The sequence below is a fragment of the Plecotus auritus genome (assembly GCF_963455305.1).
Source record: "Plecotus auritus genome assembly, chromosome: 12".
Lineage (NCBI taxonomy): Eukaryota > Metazoa > Chordata > Mammalia > Chiroptera > Vespertilionidae > Plecotus > Plecotus auritus.
Window position 1 is genome coordinate 3,289,464 of NC_137778.1, and position 24,106 is coordinate 3,313,569.

The 24,106-nt window shown below is 44.3% G+C and overlaps 1 protein-coding gene across 1 annotated transcript; it reads left to right on the forward strand.

Moving 5' to 3' along the window:
- Positions 1-6,116: 6,116 nt before the first annotated feature.
- MAEL (maelstrom spermatogenic transposon silencer) lies at positions 6,117-22,783 on the forward strand (the record flags this gene model as incomplete). Its single annotated transcript, XM_080648037.1, has 11 exons — positions 6,117-6,173; positions 7,396-7,495; positions 8,608-8,763; positions 10,817-10,858; positions 14,439-14,563; positions 15,398-15,456; positions 15,581-15,715; positions 18,365-18,427; positions 20,754-20,886; positions 21,533-21,608; positions 22,134-22,783. 11 exons carry the CDS (start codon positions 6,117-6,119, stop codon positions 22,319-22,321), a joined length of 1,134 nt encoding a protein of 377 aa, XP_080504163.1. The 3' UTR covers positions 22,322-22,783.
- Between the last annotated feature and the right edge of the window lie 1,323 nt (positions 22,784-24,106).

Here is a 24,106-nt window from a genome sequence, read left to right on the forward strand (position 1 = left end):
GCATTCAGGCCACATCTAGAGATGGTGGGGGACTTGGAAACCCCCCTCTTTTGCTTTGGCAAAGCACCCTGAGCATTTCTAGTGAACAGTTTGGAATGAGAGCGATAAAGAGCCACTCCAAGGCTATGTGGTCCCCACTCTAAGTCTCAATATTCCATTCTGCAAAATGGGGGTGTTCACTAATCTATTTCAGGGGGTGGTTGTTAAGAGGAGAGATGATAACCCTGGTGCCACATTTAACAGTCTGACACAGTGGCATTCCATGACGGTTACTGTTAGTACTATTACAGCACAGGTTGGAGGGTGCATTCGGAACAATGTCAGGGCCTTCATTTAAACTAGCATCAGGAAAAAACTAGCATTAGGAAGAATGTTTCCCTAAAATGCTGGGTCTTCTTGGGTGGTTTTCACAACACGCATTCAGCTGAAAATCACGCCTTCAGAAAAAATAAATAAAGCAGAAGCCATCCTATCTCCAATGGCTTGTCACCCATTTAGATTCAAGTCCTAAGTCCTTACAGTGGCCTTGCAAGTGCCACATGATCTGGCGCTAGCTCCCTCTCTAATATCCTCTCTACTTCCCCCCTCACTTACTTCACTCCAGCCACAGGCATGCTTTGCTGTTCCCAAGACATGCTCGATGCGAGCCCACCGTGGTCTTTGCACTCACTGTTCCCTCTGACTGGCATGCTCTTTGCCTGACATCTTCCTGCTTTGCTTCCTCACTTCCTTCTGTTGTTTGCTTAAATTCCATTTCCTCAAATAGGGCCATTTCTGACCACCCTACAATTACACCTTCCATTGGTCCCTGTTCCCTTATTCTGCACCATTTTCCTTCACTGGACTTATTGTCCAATAAGATGTTCAGATGTCTTATATACATAATTGTTTATTTCTTTATTGCCTTCCTTCCACACTATAAGTTTTGTTCTATTCAACTTATTATTATGCCTAAAAAAGAGTGTGGTGCTCAGTAGACTCTTAATAAATACCTATTGAATGAAAGAAGTGCTTCCTCCTGGAAACACTCCGTTCTCTTGTTTTCCTGGTTTTGTCCCTGCTTCTTCTTCTTTTAATCCTCACACAAGGACATGCTTAGAGAGATGAAGAAGGGAGAAAAGGAGGAAGGGAAGGAGGGAGGCAGGGAGAAATCGATGTGAGAGAGACATTGGTTGCCTTCTGCACATGCTCTGACTGGGGATCAAACCCACAACCCAGGTATGTGCCCTGATTGGGAATCAAACTGGCAACCTTTTGTTGTACAGGATGATGTTCAACCAACTGAGTCCCTCCAGCCGGGCTCTCCCTGCCTCTTCAGACATTCCTTCTTAGTCACCTTTACTGGGTAACCCTCTTCTAACTGGCTTCTCAATGCTGTGTTCCTCAGGGCTCCATCTTGGATCCTTTCCCCCGCTCTCTTTACCCTCACCCTACATGATTTCATCCATTCCTATGACTTTACCATCTTTATATGGCTTACTTCCAAAATTTATCTCTAGCCCAGAACTCCAGACACAGATAGCCACTGGACTGTATAATAGGTATTTCAAAATTAGCATGTTCATAAGTGAATTCTGGATCCCCTTCCCCCTGTCCTGCTATGTACACAGAATGAAAACCTGCAACTCTACAGAATTCCTGAACAGGAAGACTGATCTGGCTGAAACAAGGGGGAAACTGTTCTGTTTATGGAGGACTTTATTTAAGGAAGCCTGAAAAAAGTCAGTCTTATCAAAGAAGGAGAGGAGCAGGTCGTAGGTATGTATCACTGGGAGTGTTGGACACTCTTTTTCACTAGCACTGTCCTACCTCCCCAGTCCTCACTCTCTTAGAAAAAGGCACCACTGGCCACTGAGTTACTCAAACCAAAACCCTAGGATTCCTCCTTTTTCTCACGTCCATCTCCATTCCATCAGCATCTTCTGTTCTTCCACAAAGCACAATTTGAAGACACCCTCTTCTCTCCACATCGACTGCTTCTTCTCTGTTTGGTCACCATCATCTCTCACTAGACTCCCGAAGGAGCCTTCTACCTCATGTCCCCATGTCCATTCATGCAGCTTTGAACCTATTCTCCAACTAGCCTCAAGACTGATCTTCTTAAACTGTGAACCATATCACGTGTTTTTTAAAACCCTTAAATGACCACCCATGTACTTAGAATAATACCTAAGCCCCTGACACTGCCAGGCCCAAGACCTGCTGATCACTCCACCCTCAGCATGTATCATTCTCCACTGACTGGACACAAACCAGTCTTCTGTCTGTTTTCAGGACACACCAAAATCTTTATTGTCTCAGTCCTTAACATATGCTCTTCTTTCATTTCTTCTCATGACTAGCTCCGTTTCAAATGAATTTATCCAACAGCCTGAAACCACTAAAAACTGGTCAAAATATATGAAACAGTGTTTTCAGACCCTGGGAATGAGGTAGCAGAGGTAAGGAGGCCCTGACAGAACAGAAATAAACAACGGTGAGCCCAGCCATTGCCCCAGCTTGCTACCTGAAGACAGTACCCAGAGGCATCAGAGCAACCTTAGGACTAACGTTTTCCTCTGCTGATATAGCACCCTTCTGGGTACTCTGCCTGACAGCATCAAGAGGGGTAAGTTAGACAGAGCTCCTAGGTCTTTCTGGGATGAGGAAGTGGAGTTGGGTGTCTAGGCAGCCACAGTGGCCGGCGTTTGCAGGGTAGGGTGCCAGAAGAGAGCGAGAGCAGCACAAAGAAAGAGCTCTGGACATCAAGGGAGGCTCTTCCCTGAACACCCAGCTGAATATGTGGGAGGAAACCACACAGTGCCGTGGTAAGAAAACCTGAAAGGGCTAGAAGGAACAATCCTTGAAATGCACCAGGGCTATCAATACTAGTAGTTTGTTTCTCTCAGCCGAAGTAGGAACATCTCCAAACTCATGGGTTGTCAGGCATAGTACCCAGAAGGGTGCTATATCAGCACAGGAGAACGTTAGTCTTAAGGTTGCTCTGATTCCAAACAATAAAGCTAAAAGCTAGCCACAAAAGAAGGAAAATCTAGACTCAGACTGTTTCTAGATAACATAACTCTGTCACAGAACAGAGCACAAGAATACTAAGGAGAGTACCAAAATATGCAGCACTCAACATGGTAAATTTTATTTTGGTCACCCAATCAGATATTACCAAGCTTGTAAAAAAGCTGGACAATATACAACCCATAATAATAAGAAATTAATCAGTAAAGCAGACCCAGAAGTTATACAGATGGTGGAATGAGTAGACAAGAGCATTAAATAATTATAACTATACTCCATATTACAACTATGTTATATACTATTCTAACTATGGTAAAGTAGAGGAAATATAGACCATTTAAGTAAAAATATGAAAGATATAAAAAGGCTCAAATGAAGTTCAAGAGATGAAAATTGAATGATCTGATACAAAAAATACACTAGATGGGATTAATAGATTAGAGATGGCAGAAAGATTAGTAAACATGAAAAATAGCTATAGAAACTGTAAAATGAAACAGAGAAAAGAGCCTGAGGAAAAAATAAACAGAACATCAGTAAACTGTGGACAACTTCAAGCAGCCTAAGGTGGTGATGAGGAAACTTTGGTTGGTGATGGTTTGATAGTTGCACATGTATGTTAAGCCTTATGAAATTGTATGCTTTAGATATATTCAATTTATTGTACTTCAATTGTGTCACAACACTGTTATAAGAAAGCAATGTGGAACTAAAACAACATTGGAAATGGAAGTGGGATGGTGGACAAGTGGGTTTGTGGGAGGCTGAACAGCACCAGGTGTTAGACCTCAGTGGAGTTCAGCAACCTCAGTAGTTGAGTTTTGGCTAAGAAAGAATTCAGAGACAAGACTCAAACTGTAAGAGCAAGTTTATTTAGAAAATCACAGAGGTAGAAGTGATCCATAGAAGAAATGGGCTCAGGCAACAAGTTACAGAGGCAAAAGAAAGGCCCTTGGAGCTTTAGAGAAAGAGAGAGGAAAGGAAAAGGCCTCTGGGAGAAGGGGGTTGGGAAAGGCCAGGGTGTGCTCCATAGAAAGAGCTGCACTTTGTCCCTGAACCAAGGGCTTTTATCTGGAGGCCTCAGCGAGCATCCCAATAGAACATTCATGAGCTTCCCTGGTGTGCCCCCTTGTGGTCTACTGATTAGTCAGCACCAGGGGGTCATTAGTCAATGCAGCTGGTCCTGATGTCAGCCTTGTGTCACTCCATCTGATTTTGCTGCTTCTCTGGTCTCCGAGCTGAAACACAGTTGAAGCCTAGATGTCATCTTCCAGGGGTTAATACATAGGGGGTGGTCCTGGAAGGGCTTGTAGTTTTTTTTGCTGGTTGCTAAGCACCCAGGGCTCTCCACCCTGGTGAACCTCTGCACCTGGCCTAAGGCTCCTACTCTGCTCATACCTAACTGCCTGCTGCAGGTTGGGAGACCAAGTGTGGAGAAGCAATAATTTTCTAAGCTGCTTATCTATTTGGGAAGAGTGGGGTATGGATACGTCTTAACTGCATAGCTTGTTATAAAAATGTTTTAAAACAAGAATCTTAAAAATGTATGCATAGCGACTGACCGAAGCAAAATAGGCTGTATTACTTGAAACCAGCGGAAGGGTTCAGCAGGGTGACTAAATACACAAAATTAACAGTAAAATCAATACTTTCTTTACACACCAGCAGTAACCAATTAGAAAATATAATGGAAACAAGAAAGTTTTCATAGTAGTATACTATGAAAAACTAAGAACAAATATACTTTAGGGACAAAACTAAAAAAATGAACCAGACCTTTATGAGGAAATCTATAAAACTTTATTCAAGGACATTATTTTAAATCTCAGCCTCTTACTGTGTTTCCTCCCAACACTTACTAAAAACTGCATTTAAAAAAACACATATTCTTTGCAACAATAATAGACATTACCTAAGAAAGGTGAAAAACAAAACAATATTGGTTTTGTCATCTCTCCCCCCCCTACCCTTTACATTGCAAATTTCTTCTTTTTTTCTTTTATCTTTTTTTTGTGTGTGTGTACCGTTTCCGGAGGTACTGCAATACTGGGTCGATGCGCCAAGTAGACAGAGTAAGCTCCTATTCCACCTTCCTGCTCCAAAAATCCACTTAATATATTGTCCTCGGAAAGAGGACGTATCAGACATTAAACTGTAAGAACAGATACACTTGATCTTAGCCAAAAGGCCGAGAAGCGATGCACCGTAAATTTCTTGGGGGCAAAGATTTTGGTTGTAAGGGTCCTCACTCACTTCGTCCCCTGCAGATACCTTTCACAATGCTTGGCACAGTTGGCCCTTATAGTCGCAAAACATGGGGGGACTAGAGCACTCGCTGGTCCTCTTTTCTCTCCCTGCTGGGTTCCATATTACGCAATAATGCCCAGACATTGCTCCACGCCTTCCCCCTTCCCCGTGACAACACCCCGCCACGGCTCATCCCAGCCAATCAGAATGCTTTACACCCGTGCCCACGCTCCGCCCTCACCGCCGCTCGCGGAGGGATCTTACGTCTCACACTTCTTTTTCCACCAGCTTGGCCAATGCGGCTGCGCGCTGCGCCCTGATTGGCCAAGAGCTGTGGAGCTGGGCGCGCAGGCGCAGCCTCGGTTACTAAGGGCGGGAGCCCGGCGAGGGCGCCGGTGGCTGGTGCTGTCTCAGGTCCCTCGAAGCCTGCCTGCGTTCGCCATGCCGAACCGTAAGGCCACCCGGAATGCCTACTATTTCTTCGTGCAGGAAAAGATCCCTGAACTGCGGCGGCGAGGCCTGCCGGTGGCTCGCGTGGCGGACGCCATCCCCCACTGCTCTGCTGATTGGGCGGTAAGGCTGGAGGGGTCAGCGGGCAGGGCAGTTGGGCAAGCCGGAGGGCAAGGCCGGAGGACGAGGCCAGAGGGAAGGAGGCCTCGAGGAGGACAGCGACCCCGTGCCAGGGGGAGGGGAACCCCCTACGCACGCCGGGGCAAACGGACGCCTGAACCGCAGCCCCTCGAAGTCCAGGCATCCGCCTGCGGGGCCAGGGCGCTGGGCCTCACTGTTTCTCTCCGTGTCTTCCCTGCAATGTCCCCAAGCTCCTGAGCCAGGACGAAAAGGAGAAGTACGCAGACATGGCTCGAGCATGGAGAGCCGCCCAGGGAAAGGACTCGGGACCTTCAGAGAAGCAGGTAAAGGTCGCCTGAGATGAGCAGCCACCTGCCTGGCATCCGGGCCCGTTGAGTAGGTGCTGGATGAGTGAACGGGGCATGTCAGGGCAGATGGCTGGGCGTTGGGGTTAGAAGGTTTTAATTTTCCTCCCTGGTGTCAGAATGCCTGTTATTAACCCAGCAGGCTGCCCTGCTAGGGCACAGGTTGGTATCCTTTGGCAGCGAAGACCAGGGAAATCCCATTAGGGAACCTGCAGCCGGTGAACCCTGAAGCAGTGAGAGCTATGGCATTCAGGGCCTGTACCACCGGACCTCTGAGGGTCCCTTTCCACCCTTTCATGGTTAAAGAACGCTTTTTCGGATATTTTAAAGTAGTTTGGGCCAGTATCTCTTTTTAAATGAACCAGGCCAGCTGCCCTATGTAAAATACTGACATAAGGAGACTTGCAGGAGTTGGCAAATGTTTCATGCCGTACAGGTAAGCATTGAAGACAGTGGATTTGGTAAATTTCTGTGTAAGTAGAACGTAAAAATACCAAATAAGATTGTTTTCTTGATTTATATCAAAGTGCCGGGTAATTGCATTTCCCACTCCTGTGTTCTTTCCATTCTTACGTAGTGAAGTTCCATTCTTCCTCTACTGCCAATGTTGGATCGAAACTCCAGAGAGCTTTGCTATGTTTTAGGTTTGCGAGATTTTTATTTGGGGGATTTATGTTAGAGTAGAAGCTCTAATCACTTCAATTTGTACTTATTTATACTTTCGAGCCTTGATTTTCCCCCATTCTTTTTACTACAGTGTGTTATGTTTCCCATCAGGAAGTAAGCTGTATTGTCTATACACCTCATTAACACTTGGAGTCAGCATGATTTTTATTTTATTTTTTTGAAAAGCAAACAGTATTAGAGTATTTTTCGAATGATGTCCCTTTGGCCACTGGACTGGCACATATTATGACTCAGTAGGAATAGTTTGGATTGTCAGTAATGGGCAAGTAGTTTTCAGCAATGATTGAATTTAAGTTGTTTACCACTCACCTTTGATTCGGGATAGTTATATCATTGTCTGCCTTTCCCCTTGTTGTCATTGACAAGTGTGTACGTACCCATAGGGCTCATTGGCCTGGAGAGGTTACTGAAGTAATCTGTGGGCTGTTTTCCAGCTATTTTGCTAAATTTAAGTTTGTGGTATAAAGTGCCAAGCAAGAGTAAGTATGTGGTCAATCATTCTCTTCCTCTTTAGAAACCTGTTTGCACCCCACTGAGGAAGCCAGGCATGCTTGTACCAAAGCAGAATGTTTCACCGCCGGATATGTCAAGCTTGTCTCTAAAAAATGATCAAGGTAGAGTAATCCTAACATGTTTTTGTTTAGTTAAATTTGGGTGCTCAAGACACTGTAATATGTTGATCAGTAAGTGCGTGTTCTGTTTATTTTGAACCTGCATTTTAAAGTAATTGATTACAGGTGTTCACGAATGATGGCGCTAACGTGGTAAGAGATCAGGTAATTTGCATTTGTTGAAGTAACACTGGAGAGTTTTGTTTTACAAAAATCTGTTCTCTTGGTTTCTACCAGTCCATGTATTATCAAACATAGTTTATGCATTAGTGTTGATAGCTAGACACTTATATAAATAGGGACTTACACACATTTGTGTTATAAAGGTAATGTTGAATTATTGATCTAGCCCAGTAAAGAACATAGCTAATAAGAGTCCTTGCCATTCCCTTCTGGCTTATTTTTTGATATATTTATTTTTATTGATTTCAGAGAGAGGAAGAGAATGAGATAGAAACATCATTGATGAGAGAGAATCATTAATTGGCTGCCCCCTGCATGCCCCACAGTGGGGATCAGGCATGTGCCCTGACCAGAAACTGAGCTGTAACTTTCTGGTTCATAGGTTGAAGCTCAACCACTGGCGTGGCTGTTTTTATTAACTGTGGTCTGACTTGGTTGAAGATTCATAAACTTTGAACAGTCTTAGAGGTGGTCAGTCCTGATAATAAGACCATCCTCACATTTTCTTCTGCCTTAAGATAATGTATAGATGGTCTTGTGTATATTGGTAACCAGGAAAGGGTGAACTAAATTGTCCATAGTTTATATCAGAGTTTTTCTACACTAATTCGGACTCATTTCCCAAACCCTTATACTTGTTGACTATGGGTCATTCCTGAGATTCAGGGCTTATGTTTTGCTAAATTATATAGAGTCGGCTGCAAGTTTGAATAATCTTATTGCTTCATGCAGACGGGTTACTGCTTTAACCCGTGATAAGTGCCATTGGAAAGCTTTTGACTCATTTATCCCGTATAGCTGATTCGTTCTCTTTCCCAGCTCCTTTGAGAACATAGGAACAAAAGGAAAATGGTTCTAGAGGTTTGCTTTTGTAGAAGGGTAAATTTGAGATGCTCATCTGTTCATGTTGTCTGTGATTTTTTTTTTTTTAGCTCTCCTTGGAGGCATTTTTTATTTTTTGAACATTTTTAGCCATGGCGAGCTGCCTCCTCACTGTGAACAGCGCTTTCTCCCTTGTGAAATAGGCTGTGTGAAATATTCTCTCCAAGATGGTATCATAGAGGACTTCCACAGTTTCATCAGTCCTGGTGAGTAGCCAGATGGGGCAGGCCTAGATCTTTAAAAGTATGGGTTTTATCTTGAACTCATTTGATACACTATTTGTTTTCTTAAAAGCTGATGTCCAGCTGAGTGCTTAAACTGTAACAAGAATTCATAATACTTGATTGAAAAACTGTTAAGAATTAAGTGTTGACACAGGTTTTTGGTTTAGGCTTTTAACTTCAGGAAAGCATCAGAGTTAAATAGATGGGATGCCTGGAATCGTGTAGCCTGCTCGGTGCTCACCTGCTCGGTGCTCACCTGCTCGGTGCTCACCTGCTCGGTGCTCACCTGCTCGGTGCTCACCTGCTCGGTGCTCACCTGCTCGGTGCTCACCTGCTGCTCTAAATTCACCTGCTCTGTGCTCACCTGCTCTGTGCTCACCTGCTCTGTGCTCACCTGCTCTGTGCTCACCTGCTGCTCTAAATTCACCTGCTGGGGAATTTTCTAAAAGCTTTTTATGCTATGGCTCCTCTCAAGGGTTTCTTAACACCATCCTTCACCGCAGCTGTCACCAGTTTTTAACTATTTATTGCTTTGTAACTTTGAGCAAAGTCCTTAACCATCCTGAACCTATTAGAGAGCTGCTCTAAGGAGTAGTGAGAAAGTGTGGAAAGAGCCTCGTAGTTGCAGGCTCTCCGATGTTCTTAGTATCTCTTCTTCTCACTGTTCCACCTCATCAAAGCAGCTCGTTACAAAGGCATGGGATTTGGTTTGGTTCTCAAGAGGATAGACCAGTGGTTCCCAACCTTTTATTGCCCATGCCCCACCTAAGCATCTCTCAAATCCTGAAGTCCCTCCTCCCCCGTGACATAGAATTTTTATTATTCAAAAGGTGAACTCCTATTCACATGGAGGAAGCCTAAAAGGCCATTAACTTGGTCTAAACAAGCTTCCAAAGAACATGGCATCTGTGAAAGAGAAAAATAAAAGAATGAAGGGGTAGTTGAAGTACTGAGGAAGAAATCACTAAGAAATTGTTAAAAAAATAACATGAAGTGATATGAAGAAATAACAAATAAAGTTTTAAAACATAATAGAGAACTGAAATACATAAATATGTCACCATCTATATTTATATACTTTATATGAGGACCCTAGAACCATAAGAAATGCAAAAAATTCACTGTTGATAACTCATTCTTGAATTGCCCCCCCTTAAAAATCAAATTGCCCCCTGTGGGGCGTGTGCCCCACGTTGGGAACCACTGAGATAGGGGACACTCTGCCTTTAAAGGTAAGCAGGAGAAATGTAACTTCTTCGTATGGAAAAGTGGAAAGGAGAAGAGGTCGGGGAAAGAAGAACGTCCTCGGTTTTGTCAGTTGCTTTTAAGTTCATTAAGATGCCCAGCACGTTTTCTTGTTTCTAGATGACAGCAAACCAAAGCCTGCTCATACTGAGAGTTGCTGCTCAGGACAAGCCAAATGACTACTTTGTTATATGGTTGCAAAACATGAGGAAGCTGGAGCTTGGAGACCTTTCCTCGGAGAACCTAAACTGTCAAGGACCTCATGAACCCCTGAGGCCCATTCCTGGACCCTGAGCTCAGACCCTTTAGCACAGTGTTCTTTCTAAAAAATACATGTTTTTATTGATTTTAGAGAGAGAGGAAAGGGAGAGGGAGAGAGAAACATCGATTGGCTGCCTACCACATGCACCCCAACCTGGGATCAAGCCTGGAACCTGGGCATGTGCCCTGACTGGGAATCAAACCAGTCACCTTCCCGTGCACGGGGTGACACTCAACCAACTGAGCCATACTGGCCAGGGCCGAGTGTTCTTTACCTGAGATTTCTTTCTGGTAAGGAATAATTTGCTTTTTGAAGTGGCTTGACAAAAATACAAAAATTTTTGATAGTCATCATACCTTTGGTTAAAAAACGCACGATGAAGTAGGTTTACTATCTTGTATTTTCGCATAGCAGTAACAGTTACCCACCTATCTTATGACTTGCTTGTCCTGTGGAATATTATTGCGGTAGGATAACCACAGAGCTGCCAGATTTCTGCTCCTCTCAGCAAAATATTTTGTATTACAGGTGAAATTCCACGAGGATTTCGGTTTCATTGTCAGGCTGCAAGTAAGTATAATAGAGTGGGGTACATGAATATGTGTGTGTACCTGGCTAAGACTTACTGCTTTTACCAGACACATGAAATGTCAGTTGAAAAATAACCCTAAGTTAGTTGTTGGAGACTCGTTCATAGAAGTGGTAGATGTATATATGATCTTCAAAACTTTAAAATTATATACACTTTGTGGTATAATACCTCTTTTCCGTTATGGGGGTTGTGTTTTTATTTTCTGCACATAGCCTTTGGCTTTGACATTGGCTGCTTTTACTGGCCAGATATATAGGTAAGTCTTTTAGGAAGTATCAAATTGTCTAGGTTTATGGGAATTTACAGGGAGACGTTTCAGAGTCAAGAAAAAAGATGATGCTTCAAAAATGACAGAATGACAGTGTTAAGCATACAAAGGAGCTCTGAATTAACTTTTAGACGAGGAAATCAGGTTCTTACTTTCAAGTTTTCAGCAGCCAAAGGACATGACTGTATATACCGCAGCTCTTGAACTAAACTCTTCTAGAAACTAGATTTTAACCAGGTTCCTGTTTGATTAGAATGAAAATTGTGATAATAGATTTATTTTAAAATTTATATTTGAAAGTGTTTAAAATTAGAAAATGTTTTTCAAATCTGCTGTAATCAGCTATTTTGTAATACTTATAAAGGTAAAGGAGTGTTTTAGATTCACTTTTGGTTGTGTCCTTTGAGTTTTTTCAATAACTGTATGATATGAACACCAAAAAAACAAGCAGACCAATATGAGCAGAATGAAATACCAAAAAGACTTGTGTGTGGTACAGGTGGTACTGCATGTCTGAGAGTAAATTGATGATTCAATAATGGGGGCTGAGATAACTGATTATCCACATGGTGGGGGGCGGGGAGAATAAACCGAATCTCTACCTCACACCATAAACAAGTCGATTCCAGGTGGAGTAAAGACTGGATATAAAAATAAAACTTTACCATAAAGTTTTATTCATGATCTTTGTACATTCATGTTAAAGGTAGAGATTAATTTACCTGATTTTGTTATTTAAGGTTATTCTGTAGTCTTAAGGAATGTGTTTTCAATCTTTGAATTCACATTTGGTTCTTGTTAATGGTTCTGCTGAAATTATTATTTTTTTATTTCCTGATTTTAATAAGCCTCATTATTTTAATGTCTTATGTCTGATAACCCTGATATAGAGCTTTTTTTCTTTTTGGGTCTATTTTAATAGTCTGTTGGTTACCTTGATGTTCAGTCAAGTTATCATATCTCTTCATGTGTCTGGTTATTTTTCATTGAGTGCTGGACAGTATGTATAATTTTTTTTTCTTCCCAAAGATGATGTTGCTTCTGTCCCAAGGCTGGCCTTAATCTGATGGCCTTAATCCAATTTCAGGATTAAAACTGGGTTCAGACCTTAGGAGAGTCAGTCTATTTCTAGTTGATCTTTACTAAAAAGGGGGGAAGGTGGACAGATTACCTTCTAAAGATCATCAGTGAAATTTATAATTGACTTTACAGCATAAACAATGGAAGCCGGAAGATAATTGAATATTTTTATTACAAACTAGAGGCCCGATGCACGGAATTCATGCAAGGGACTCTGCCCTTGCAGCCTCGGCCGGCCCTTGCAGCCCCAGCTTTGTCGGGAAGGTCGTCTGGACGGTTGTTCGGTCTAATTAGCATATTAGCTCTTTATTATATAGGATACTTTATAAACACGGTAACACTGGAGTATTACTTTTAATTCTTACTAGCGCTGGGTCTGTCAACTCAGTTTCCCAGCCTCTGACCCTCCTCTTCCAGAATCGGTAAATGCCAAGTTACCAGGTTCAGCTCCAGGATTTCTTCCGAGGCTTTGGCCCGTCTTCCCTCACCCCGTTTGTACCTCTCAGGGCTTTCACGCAGGTGTCTTAGTGGTTTAGCTTTCCCCCACTTTGCTGTTATCAGAAGTTGAACTCCCGTATCCTTTTCGTAGTTTCCAGTTTTATGCTGAATTTGTAATTTGATCTCAGATATAAGCATGATTGTTTAAAATCTGTCCAGTCACTTCAGAATCTGGATGATTTTTGGGTCTCTTTCTACCACTCTGTTTTGGTTCTCATTCTTGTTTCTTTGTGTACTTGGTAATTTGTATTAAGTGTTGAAAAAATGATTTTAAAGTAATTTGAGGCTTATAACGGTGTTCCTTTTCTTCGAAGAGGATTTCTGTTTGCTTTTTCTAGACACCTGGGGCCTCACTAGCTTGCCAGGCCCCCAAAGCAGTGAATTCCCTCTCCCACCAGTCGCCTCCCTCTTCTGGAATTGGCACACGACTCCAGGGGCCACTGCCCACAGCGAGGCTGTGCTCTGGAGTCTGTGTGCACTTCCACCGCCTCTGATGATTCCTTGCCGCTGGATGTGCTCTTGGTGTCTCCAGGCACTTTGCATTTTTGTGGCAAGGTTGGTTACTTGGTCCATTTTTTGCTGGAAGTGGAACTCTTCTTACAACTTTGAAGAAGTGGTCATTATTGTTAAGTTCCGTGGCCTTATTAACAAACAGGTTAAGGAAATAGTGAAGACACTGAGGCTCAGTCACTTCACAAACCTGGGTTTCAGTTCTCACTCCACTGCCGACTGTTAACACAGTCGTCCCCCCTTCTCCACAGGGGACCTGTCTGAACTCCCCGTGGATGCCTGAAACTGCAGAGTCCTAAACCCTGTGTACACTGTGTTCTTCTCTACAGACAAACCTGGGATAACGTGTAACATCAATTAGGCACACTAAGAGATTAATAACAGTAATAAAACAAGTTATGTGAATGTGTCTGTCTCAGAATATCTTATTGTACTGGCTTAGCCTTCTTCACGATTTTTTTCTTTGCCATTTCATGGATAGAAGATTCATTCTTAGGATCTTGGCAAACTTAGCATACAGTTGTTTTTCTTATCTAGTCAGGAACTTGCACCTTTTCACGTAAAGGAAGCCTTTCTGGCTTCTCTGTGGCAGATCCGAGTCGCAGCACCACTGCCCTTGTGCTATGGGCCTGTTCTTAAGTGAACAGGGACTTGAACACAGGCACTGTGGCACTGGGACTGTCCTTCTGCTAACTTGGACTGCTAAGTGAGAAGAGGTAGTTCATCCACGGGGAGTTCAGACAGGTCCCCTGTGGATAAGGGGGGACGACTGTGTTAACCTCTACAGCGTGGAGACCCAGGACAAAGGGATGGCTCAGTCCTGAGTGGAACAGAGAGGGACATTGTGATTTTCATAACACTATTTAGAATGGTGCTCAGTTTAAAGCTTAAAGAATTGTTTTTTAGGGAATGTTCAATTAAATATTTTCAGATCAATTGAAGCAGGTAACAAACTGCGGAAAGCAAACTGGGTAAGGAGCCTGTGGGGCTTTCATCTGTGCCTGCAGCTGTCCCTCCTCTGTGTGTTCCCCCTACCTGGTACGGTGATGGTGAGACAGTTGAAGTCCCTAACCTAACCAGGCTTGGTTCAGTGCTCAACAGGAAGCACCCACTACCCTTCCTTTCTTCCTACTTTCATACCTGCTTCGTAACATTTGTCTTAGTCGAGTTTTGAACTCTTGCCTTCTCTTTATGTCCTTCAGGTGATTCTAGTCACAAGATTCCTATTTCAAACTTTGAATCTGGATGTGACCAAGCAACTGTGCTGCAAAACCTTTATAGGTTCATTCATCCAAACGCAGGGAAGTGGCCACCTATCTACTGTAAGGTAAAGTCTGCGGGAGCATTTCTGTAAGGCATCGCCTGAGGTAACCAAGATCCACGGAAGGGCCCCAGAGAAAGACCCTTTGCCTGTGTGTTAGCTGTGTGTGTGGTAGCTGTGTGTGTGGTAGCTGTGTGTGTGGTAGCTGTGTGTGTGGTAGCTGTGTGTGTGACTCACTGTGTGTGTGACTCACTGTGTGTGTGACTCACTGTGTGTGTGACTCACTGTGAGTCATTTTCAGTGTAATTAGGTGTGATGCCTTTTCTTCTAAATTTCTCTTGTACTGAAGGCTGCTTTGATAGATCTCGTTTTTAGTTCCTCCTCCTGAAATCCCTTCAACATCCTTTTACCCTGAAGAGTGGATGTTTTAGTCCACAGACCCATCCGTCTAAACAAGATTACTGTTTAATCAAAACTGTCCTGCAGCAATCCCTTGACACTCTTTCTTATTCTCTAGAGTTCATTTGTTCATTGCTGGGTCTAAATTCTTCTAGGCTAGGAGCTGAAGAATTGGCTTTTAACCTCACTATTTACTATCATAACCATGAATAGATTATCTTTTTCTGAACATTGGGTTCTTCATTTGTCTACCCTAAGTCTCACTAGCTTTTCATAAAATATTTTATGAATATAGCTGGTTATTAATAGTAGTGGTCTTTACTGATACATGTTGCTCTTTGCTATAGTTCTCATCTAGTTGACACAGACTCTCCAGTCCCTCCCTTCCCACCACCCTCTTCTGCCCCCCACTCCCCCCCCACCGCCCAGTTTGAGAGGAGAGCATTAATAAAAAGTAACTCGGGCAGGAGAAAAAAACGAGTCGTTTGTTCTCTCCTGCAGTCTGATGATAGAGCCAGAGTCAACTGGTGTCTGAAGCACATGGAGAAGGGGTCAGGTGAGTAGCCCTAAGCCCCTCTCCGGGGACCATGATATCTGCGTTTGTTTCCATTTTGGTGTACATGCTCTCCGTCCCTGAAGTCACTAATCCTGTCTGTTTTTCTGTTCACCAATGAAAGAAATCAGGCAAAATCTGGAACTTCTCACTGTTGAGGATCTTGTAGTAGGGATCTACCAGCAAAAGTTCCTCAAGGAGCCCTCCAAGACCTGGGTTCGGAGCCTCCTCGACGTGGCCATGTGGGATTATTCTAGCAACACAAGGTATTTAGTGATTTTGTGATAGTGATTTTGACTTCTTTCCTGAACGGAGAAAATAGGATTAGTTTTTGCCTTTCTAGGCCATATTTTCCTATCAAACCCTGGAATCCTTGCATTTCCTTGAATATAAGATTCCATTGATAGTGAGATACATTGTTACTTTGTCTACTACTAAAAACAACCCAAAACTGCCAATTAAAGTGACAGTACTTCCACTTAGAATTTCTGTAGTGATAAAAGTTTATGTAGGTGTTTTACTACATAGCATTCTTATACTTACATGTAAAAAATATGTAAGTGAAATATATCGGCAGAAGTATTTTTTTTTCTTTAAAGTAATTTCAGATTTAGAGAAAAGGTGCAAGAATAGTACAAAGAAGTCATATATGCCATTTTCTCAGATTCACTCAACGTTTTAGTACATTTCCTTTATAACTGTCTCTCAGCATTTATATACCACTTGAGAGTCGGTTGTGGTCATGATGCCTTTTTACCTTCAGTAGGGAAGTGTTTTTCTAAGAACGAACATTTCTACGTTTTACCCCAGTGTGATGGTCAGAGGCGGGGGTTGCCTGGCCCAGGACGGCCGCCCAGAGGCCACGCTCACATTTTGCTGGTTGGTTCAATAATGTCTTTTTCAGCAAAACAACAATAACAACATCTAGTCTAGGGTTCATTCCAGGATCACGGGTTGCGTTTAGTTATTGTGTCTTCTTAGGCTCCTTTCATCCGGGATGGTTCCTCTCTGTGACTTCCATGACTTGGCGTTTGGAGGGTGCAGCCAGTGACAGTGTAAGTCACATGCTCACTTGGAGTCGCCTGCATTTCCTCGTTAGACTGAGGCCATATGTTTGTTTGAGGAATAGCACAGAGTGCTGTCTTCCATTGTCTCGTATCAGGAGGCACATGTTTGCCCAGTGACTGATGACACTGTTGATCACCTGCTTAAGACAGTGTCCGCCAGATTTATTCACTGAATAGTTGGATTTTTCACCTTGTAATGTTTTGTCGGGGAGACTGAGATTCTGGGCCTGAAATCTGTTGGTTTTAGCATCTATGAATGATTTTCACCTGAAACTGTTATTGCTCTGTTTGTGAAATAGTGATTTTCTAATCCCATTGTTCCACTGGAGGAAAGAGCTTTCCCCTTTGTGCCTGCATTTGTAATGTACTTCATGAGTGTGGACTCATGGACTCCATTTTATTCAGGGGCTGTAATGTTCCTGTGATCCTGTTAACTTATTCTCATGGCCAGGGCATCCCTTTGAAGTAGGGTTCTGGCTTGGCCGTCTGTGCTGCTTTGCTTTCTGGCCCCTGTGGGCCTGGCTTACCCTGCAGCGTGCTCTGCAGCGGCTTGGGTCAGTGCTGCTTCTGGAGCCCCGGCGCCTGCCAGCCAGGACAGAATTAGGAATAGGCTCTGGGTGCTGCGGGTACTCGTTCTCCCGGAGCACACTGACTGGGTGTGCTCCGGCGTGTCCGTGTACACAACCTCTGCACACGTGTAAGGTAGCTCGCTTGTCTCTCTCACCGTGAGTTTGTACTAACCCTGCAACTGCAGTCCTCCAGTGTGGGGTTCCTGGTTGCCACACTTCTGCTTTTGCATTTCCCTTCTCTGCGTGAGAGCCTGGCTCCGGGGTCTGTGTGTGTGTGTGTTCATGCCTAGGGCATGTTAAAAGTTGTCCAGGATTGTTCAGTGACACCCGTCAGGAGATAGACACACTGACTGGGGGTTTTTTCCAGCTGTTTTTCAGTCTGAAGGTAATAGAAAGTAGTTTGTTCAAAAGTTATTTGGGCTTTTTCTTCCCTATCAGAGTGGTTAAATTACTCATTTGAAATATAGTTAAGTCCATTTGCTAGTTTTTTATTCCATTTCTGTCTTCTCACATCCTTGCTTTTATCTTTTGAAAGTATAGTGCACTAGCATGGTTCAAACAAAAACGTGTATTCAGAAGTATCACTCACTTCAGTCTAGTTCCATAAAAAAAGCTCCTTGAATTGCATTAAATGTATAAATTAACTTGGGAGAATGAAATCTTTATAAAGTTAAATTCCATCCAAAGAACAAGAGGTGTCTTTTGATGAAATTTGGATCAAATCTATTTTGGGGGTCTTTCAAGTCTGTTTTAGCGTTTTTCTTGTGCAGGTCATGCGTTTCTGGAAGGAAGGTCCTGCTTCTAGAGAAACGGGCTTTATCGGGCTTGCTGACTTTCCTGGGACCAGCTGTGGCCATTGGGCCTTCCCTAGGAAATGGCACCTTGTCCATAGGTCACCTAGTGCATTTGAAAGTCTTCCACGTGGTAGTCTCTCATAGTTTTAACAGTTTGCACTCAGCAGATGTTTGCTGAGCGAGTGCATATTAACCATGGGCACTGCTGTGTGCCTGGAGCGCTCGTGTGAGTTCAAGGTAAGATTGGCCTGTTGTGGTTCTGAGGGGCTTGCATAGCGTCATGCGTTTGCATCAGAGGAGGTAACATAAAAAGATCTGTTTTTTAAAAATCTACTTTTTGTGTTAAATTAGGAACCTTAATCTTTAAGTAATAGTGTCAGTTTTCCTTGAATGATTTCAGAGGTAAATTAGAAGTCTGGCATGCAAAAACCCTTAAGTGGTGCTCTCTCATAAGATCAGGAGATTACAATTCTTTTCTTATACAGGTGCAAGTGGCACGAGGAAAATGACATTCTCTTCTGCGCTTTAGCTGTTTGCAAGAAAATTGCGTAAGTTGGAGAAAGAAGGCTCCTCTCATGTGGGTTCGCCATGGAAGTCTTGGTGTTAGGCTGGCCCTGGTGGTTGCGTTTGGGGAGAATGGCTGTTTGCCTCTATTTCCACAATTCTTTTTCAAAGTAAAGTAGGTTTTTCCTTTCTGTTTCTTTTATTATTCCACCCTCGTCCCTACTTGTCTGGCATAGTTACCACCTGAGCGAATGGAGCAAACCTTCGTCAGCACTTACTAGAGTCTTCCTCCAAGGCTCCTGCAGGAGGAAGTCCTGCGGCCGTGAGGGCAGTGCTCCCTTGTGAAGGTGCTGGAAACACAGACCCACTTTCCCTTCTTAGTTCTGGGGGCTCTGGGGTCTCTTCCACACCGAAGTAGGTGGATCTGAGGAGAGATGAGTGTTTTCAAATTGCAGCCTTGTTTCTGGTGCCCTCTCCTTGCCTTATTTGAGAATTTTAATGATCTTTATCCTCATTCATATTCTCTTATAATGAACCTGAAATTTTATCTTATAATCAGAATATTAAGGGTTAAAAATAGGTGAAAATACTTAAAAATACCAGTAGTGGCCAGTTTTATACATGTTGCTACCATTCCTGTTCCTTCTCAGAATTGCTGCATTTCTTTTTGCCAGTTTAGAGCAGTGTCCCTGCCAGCCAGGTTTTATGGGAGAAACTAGAGGCCTGGTGCACAAATTCGTGCACCAGTGGGGTCCTGCATCCTGGCCTGCGGGATCAGGCTGAAACCGGCTCTCCAACATCCCCCGAGAGGTCCCAGATTGCAAGAGGGCACAGGCCAGGCCAAGGGACCCCACTGGTACACTATTGGGGCCAGGGAGAGATGTGGGAGGTTGGCCAGCTGGAGAGTGACTGTGGGAGTGCTCCAGGGCATGTCTGGCCTGTCTAGCTCAGTCCCAATTGGCCGGACCCCAGCAGCAAGCTAACCTACAGGTTGGAGCATCTGCCCCCTGGTGGTCAGTGCACTTCATAGCGAGTGGTTGAGCAGCCTTAGCATATCATTAGCATATTATGCTTTGATTGGTTGAAGAGCCGACTGGACGACTGGACACTTAGCATATTAGGCTTTTACTATATAGGACTAGAGGCCCAGTGCATGGATTTGTGCACTGGTGGGGGTCCCTCAGCCTGGCCTGCACCCTCTCGCAATCTGGGACCCCTCAGGGGATGTCGGACTGCCAGTTTCGGCTCAATCCCCACAGGCCCAGGGGCAAAACTGGCAGTCCGACATCCTCCAAGGGATGTAGTAGTGCGCTAAGCGGCAGGTAGCTGGAGAGGAGCCTGGCCCCGCTGTGCCTGCCTCTGCTGCCTCCACTTAGTAGCATACTGCCTCGGCGGCAGGAGAGGCTCGCTTGCCAGCCCTGAGCCCAGCGTCTGGTGCCCATCAGTCAGCTGAGCGGTGCTCCCGCTGTGGGAACGCACTGACCATCAGGGGGAAGCTCCTGCATTGAGCGTCTGCCCCCTGGTGGTCAGTGCACATCATAGCCACCGGTCAAATGGTTGTTCGGTCGTTTGGTCATTTAGGCTTTTATGTATATAGACTAGAGGCCCAGTGCACAAAATTCATGCACGGGGGGAGGGGTCCCTCAACCTGGCCTGCACCCTCTCCAATCTGGGATCCCTCTCGCAATCCAGAACCACTGGCTCCTAAGCGCTTACCCACCTGCCTGCCTGGTGCCCCTAACTGCTCTCCCCTCCTGGCCTGATTCCCCTAACTGCCTAACTGCTCTCCCCTGCCGGCCTGAACCCCCTAACTGCTCTCCCCTCCTTGTCTGATCCCCCTAACTGCCTATCTGCTGTCCCCTCCTGGCCTGATCCCCCTAACTGCCTATCTGCACTCCCCTCCTGGCCTGATCCCCCTAACTTCCCATCTGCTCTCCCTTCCTCTCTGCGCCTTCAGACCCCGGTGCAGGAGTGCTGAAAACTCTCCGCCGAGGCCCCGCCCCCCTCCTGACATCCCCTCTCCAGGCCGGGCGGCACAGCAGGCCTGCGTGCACCTCCGCTGGGGGGGGTGGGGGGGGCTGCCGCGGCCCATCCTGATGCCCCCCTCTGGGCCGGTGGCGCAGCAGGCCTGTGCGTGCCTCCATTGGGAGCAGCCTCCGCCTCCGAGGCAGTGTGACGTTAGCGCTGGGGGCGGAAGTCCCCGCCCCTACCCACTAACTCTGTGCATGCGCAGCCTGTTGACCGGTCATGACTGGGATACCGTTAGGACCAATTAGCATGTTACCTCCTTATTATATAGATGTTTGAAGGGTGAGTGCTTGTAAGGGGGGCTGGACAAGACCTGGTGGTGACCTTTCCTTCCCTCTGAAGGTACTGCATCAGCAATTCTCTGGCCACGCTCTTTGAAATCCAGCTCACAGAGGCCCACGTGCCCTTGCAGGATTACGAGGCCAGCAACAGGGTGACACCCAAAATGGTCATATTGGATGCAGGGCGGTACCAGGTAAGGGCTGACTTCGGAGCGCCTGTCTCTTCTCATGTCCTCCTCGGTGTGGTCCTGGCCAGCAGCAGGTCAGGCCTTTGGGTCTCTCTCCCGTTAAAGTTCCTAAAACCTCCATGGTGTGTGGAGCAGTTCTCAGGTGGCTCCTGCACAAACCCTTTGCCTTCCTGGTACATTTCCCACTCTCATTGACAATGTGTTAAGAAAATTAAAATTATTCAAACCACGTCCAAACATGTATTCCAAACTTATATATCTGAATGTAGGTAATATACTAGTAGCTATTTAAAATCTTTACTTGAAAGACGTCTAATGCTGGAGTCGGGGTTTGATTAAAGGCTGTCTAATCTCCCTGCGCCCTGCTGCATCCTTGCTCACAAGGAGGCCGGCTCGGCTGGAGCACAGCTGTCAGGACTGCGGCTGGGATTCCCGTTTCATTCCAGGCTGTGCTCCCTGCAGGCCCAGTTCCCCTCCAAACACTCCTCTCCACAGCATTTCTCTTTAAAAGTTGGTCAGACATTGGGAAAATGGAGGTTAGTTGTCTTTTTTAAAGAATAATTTGAAATTGTAGTAGATGCAATATTTGATAAGAAATAAGTGTCTCTCCCCCCCCCCCTCCCGCTGGTATATTTTTTTTCTTATTTTATAGAAGCTAAGGTTTGAGAACTCAGGATTCTCTCATTTCAACTATTCTAATCAGGAACCAAGATCAAACACACCCACTGGTAAGCATCTTATATTTGATAGGAATGTACATCTGAGGGCTTGGGGTCTCAATTTGTTAGAGAGCCTGGAGTGTGGCGCTGAAATGGTGCTCTGCCTGGGCTTTGGGGTCACTGGGGCTGGTTGAACTGGGAGTTTTATTAGCCACTAGCACCTGAGGCAGTTGGGATGGGTGTGTTTTGTATCACTCAGACACTTGAACTCATCCTTCAGACTTGTTCAGGGCATTCAGAATAAAGCCCGTTGTTCTGTGGCAGCTGTAGTTTTCTAGTTTTGATATGATGGTGGCTTTGGGACGATGGGAAAGTTAAATACCTGGTGAAGTTCAGGTGGTGCCCGGAGAGCTTCCGTCTCCGTTTCCAGGGCTGAAAGCAAACAGGTGGCACCGTTGAGCCTCTGCCTCCACTGGGCTCTCGGGCATCCCCAGCCCGCCAGCCCAGGGAGCCTGCGCTGCAGTGCGAGGGTGGAGGGGTCTCTGTGATAAAACTGTAAAGTGGCTTTTCTTTCTTGCATTTTCAATGTCTTAGGTGACTACCCTCCTGGGGTGAAGATTTCCGGCCCAAACAGCAGTGTTCGGGGAAGAGGGATCACGCGCCTGCTGGAGCGCATCTCGGGCTCCTCCAGCAGCGTCCCCAGGTTCTCCAGCTGTGAGACCGCGCTCTCCCCTTCCCTGTCCCCGAAGGGTGGGTACAAGTCCTTCTCCCCCCTGTCTTAATGATGGTACTTCTTCGACTCTGAAAAAATAGCCGGCCCACTTCCCTCTGATGGCAGTCCCAGACAGCAGAGCACGTCCCTGGTACACGCCACCCTCTGAAACGGCCTACCTTGTAAAGAAATTCTGTTTCGTAGATTAAAAGTAATTGTGGTTGGAGAAGATTTTGGCATTTTTGCTTTTTTCTCGAGGGCTTGCTTTGCTTCCTGACTGTGTAATGGGAACGCCTTGGAAGGTTGACTTCCAAAGACAAAACTGGCCTTTTCAGAGGAGTGCTTTGCAAACGGTACATTGTGATCATCTTTTCCTCCACAGTAAAGGTATTGAATGTCTGTATGAAGGGTGTTAAGATAGTGTTGCTGTATTTCTCCCCATTATGACGTGTAGAACCTTTTCTTGAGACCTGCTGGCTATTTTCATTGCAAATACCTAAAAAATTTTGCCTTTAATAAAAACAAGTTTTGTTACTTAAAGTCTTTGAAATATGCTGACTTTGGCAAAAGGAATCATTTGAAGGAGGAGAAGCCAAGATGGGATTATGTAATTCCCCCCATATCACAAGGCTAGAAAGTGACCGAACGCCAGGTCCACTTGAGCACGGAGCTCTTCTCACCCCTGGCCGGCGCCTCAGAGTCGGTGTGCCCTGCATGTGGCTGACTCACCTGCTCACGTTCTCTCAGATAGACTTTTGCATGTTTCCTGGTTAAATCAATGACTTTTTCTTTTGTAAACCTAATATAATACTGCCATAAATGCTAAGAAGTAATAGAGCTTAAGGAGAAATAGACAAATTATCATCAAGCTGAAAGATTTAAACTAAGTCTTTTATTGATAAGCATACTAAAAATCAGTAAACATGTAGAATGCCTGAAAATTGAAATTAACAAATTTGAACCAATTAGTTCACTACAGTCATTTCAAACACACATGGAATATATATATATATATATATTTTTTTTAAATGGTAATGTGCCAAACCATAAAACAAGACTCAATATATTTCAAGGAATTGACAAGCCATGTTCTTTCTCTACTATTCAGTTTTTAATGTATATTTTAAAAATAAAATTTTAAACCCTATTTATATGGAAGTCATAATGAAATAAAAAAAGAACATAACAAACTGATAGTAAAAATTTCTGTAGAACAATTGAATAATAAACACTACATAACACTTTAGGAACATGAAGGGAAAACCACAGCTTTAAATAGTAATGTTGGACAAAAAAAAGAGAGCATCAAATATACATTTTAGGAAGTTAGAAAAAAATTGGAAACATATATTTCATGCCAACTACAAAAAAAAAAACAGTTAACACATTGTGGACGGATCACGAGAATTCTCACTTCATATCACACAATATTTTATAAAGTATCATACTTTAAAAAGATTAGCTTGTAAGAACATGTAATAACTTCAAAATGCAATGGGTATTTAATGTTAAAGCGTGCCTTTGACATTTATGTAAAACATTTTTTGTACTCATTCAATAGAAACTTAGCTGGCCACTGGATAAAGCTACCAATAAAACTACTGGTCTGCAATGTGTTAAGTTAGAACAAAAACAATAAACCCATAAACAATGGAAGGAAGGAGAAAATGAGGAGTAAATGTCAAATAGAAAAAGAAAAAAAAGGGTTCCACAAAGCCTGAGCTGTGAAGTAGATAAAAGTTCCAGTGAGATGAACCAAGCAGAGAAGGCACAGCCATGGCTTGGGCCTGGGTGCATGCGGGAGGCAACCTATCCATGTTTCTCCTCTCCTCCTCACTCGCTTCCACTCTCTAAA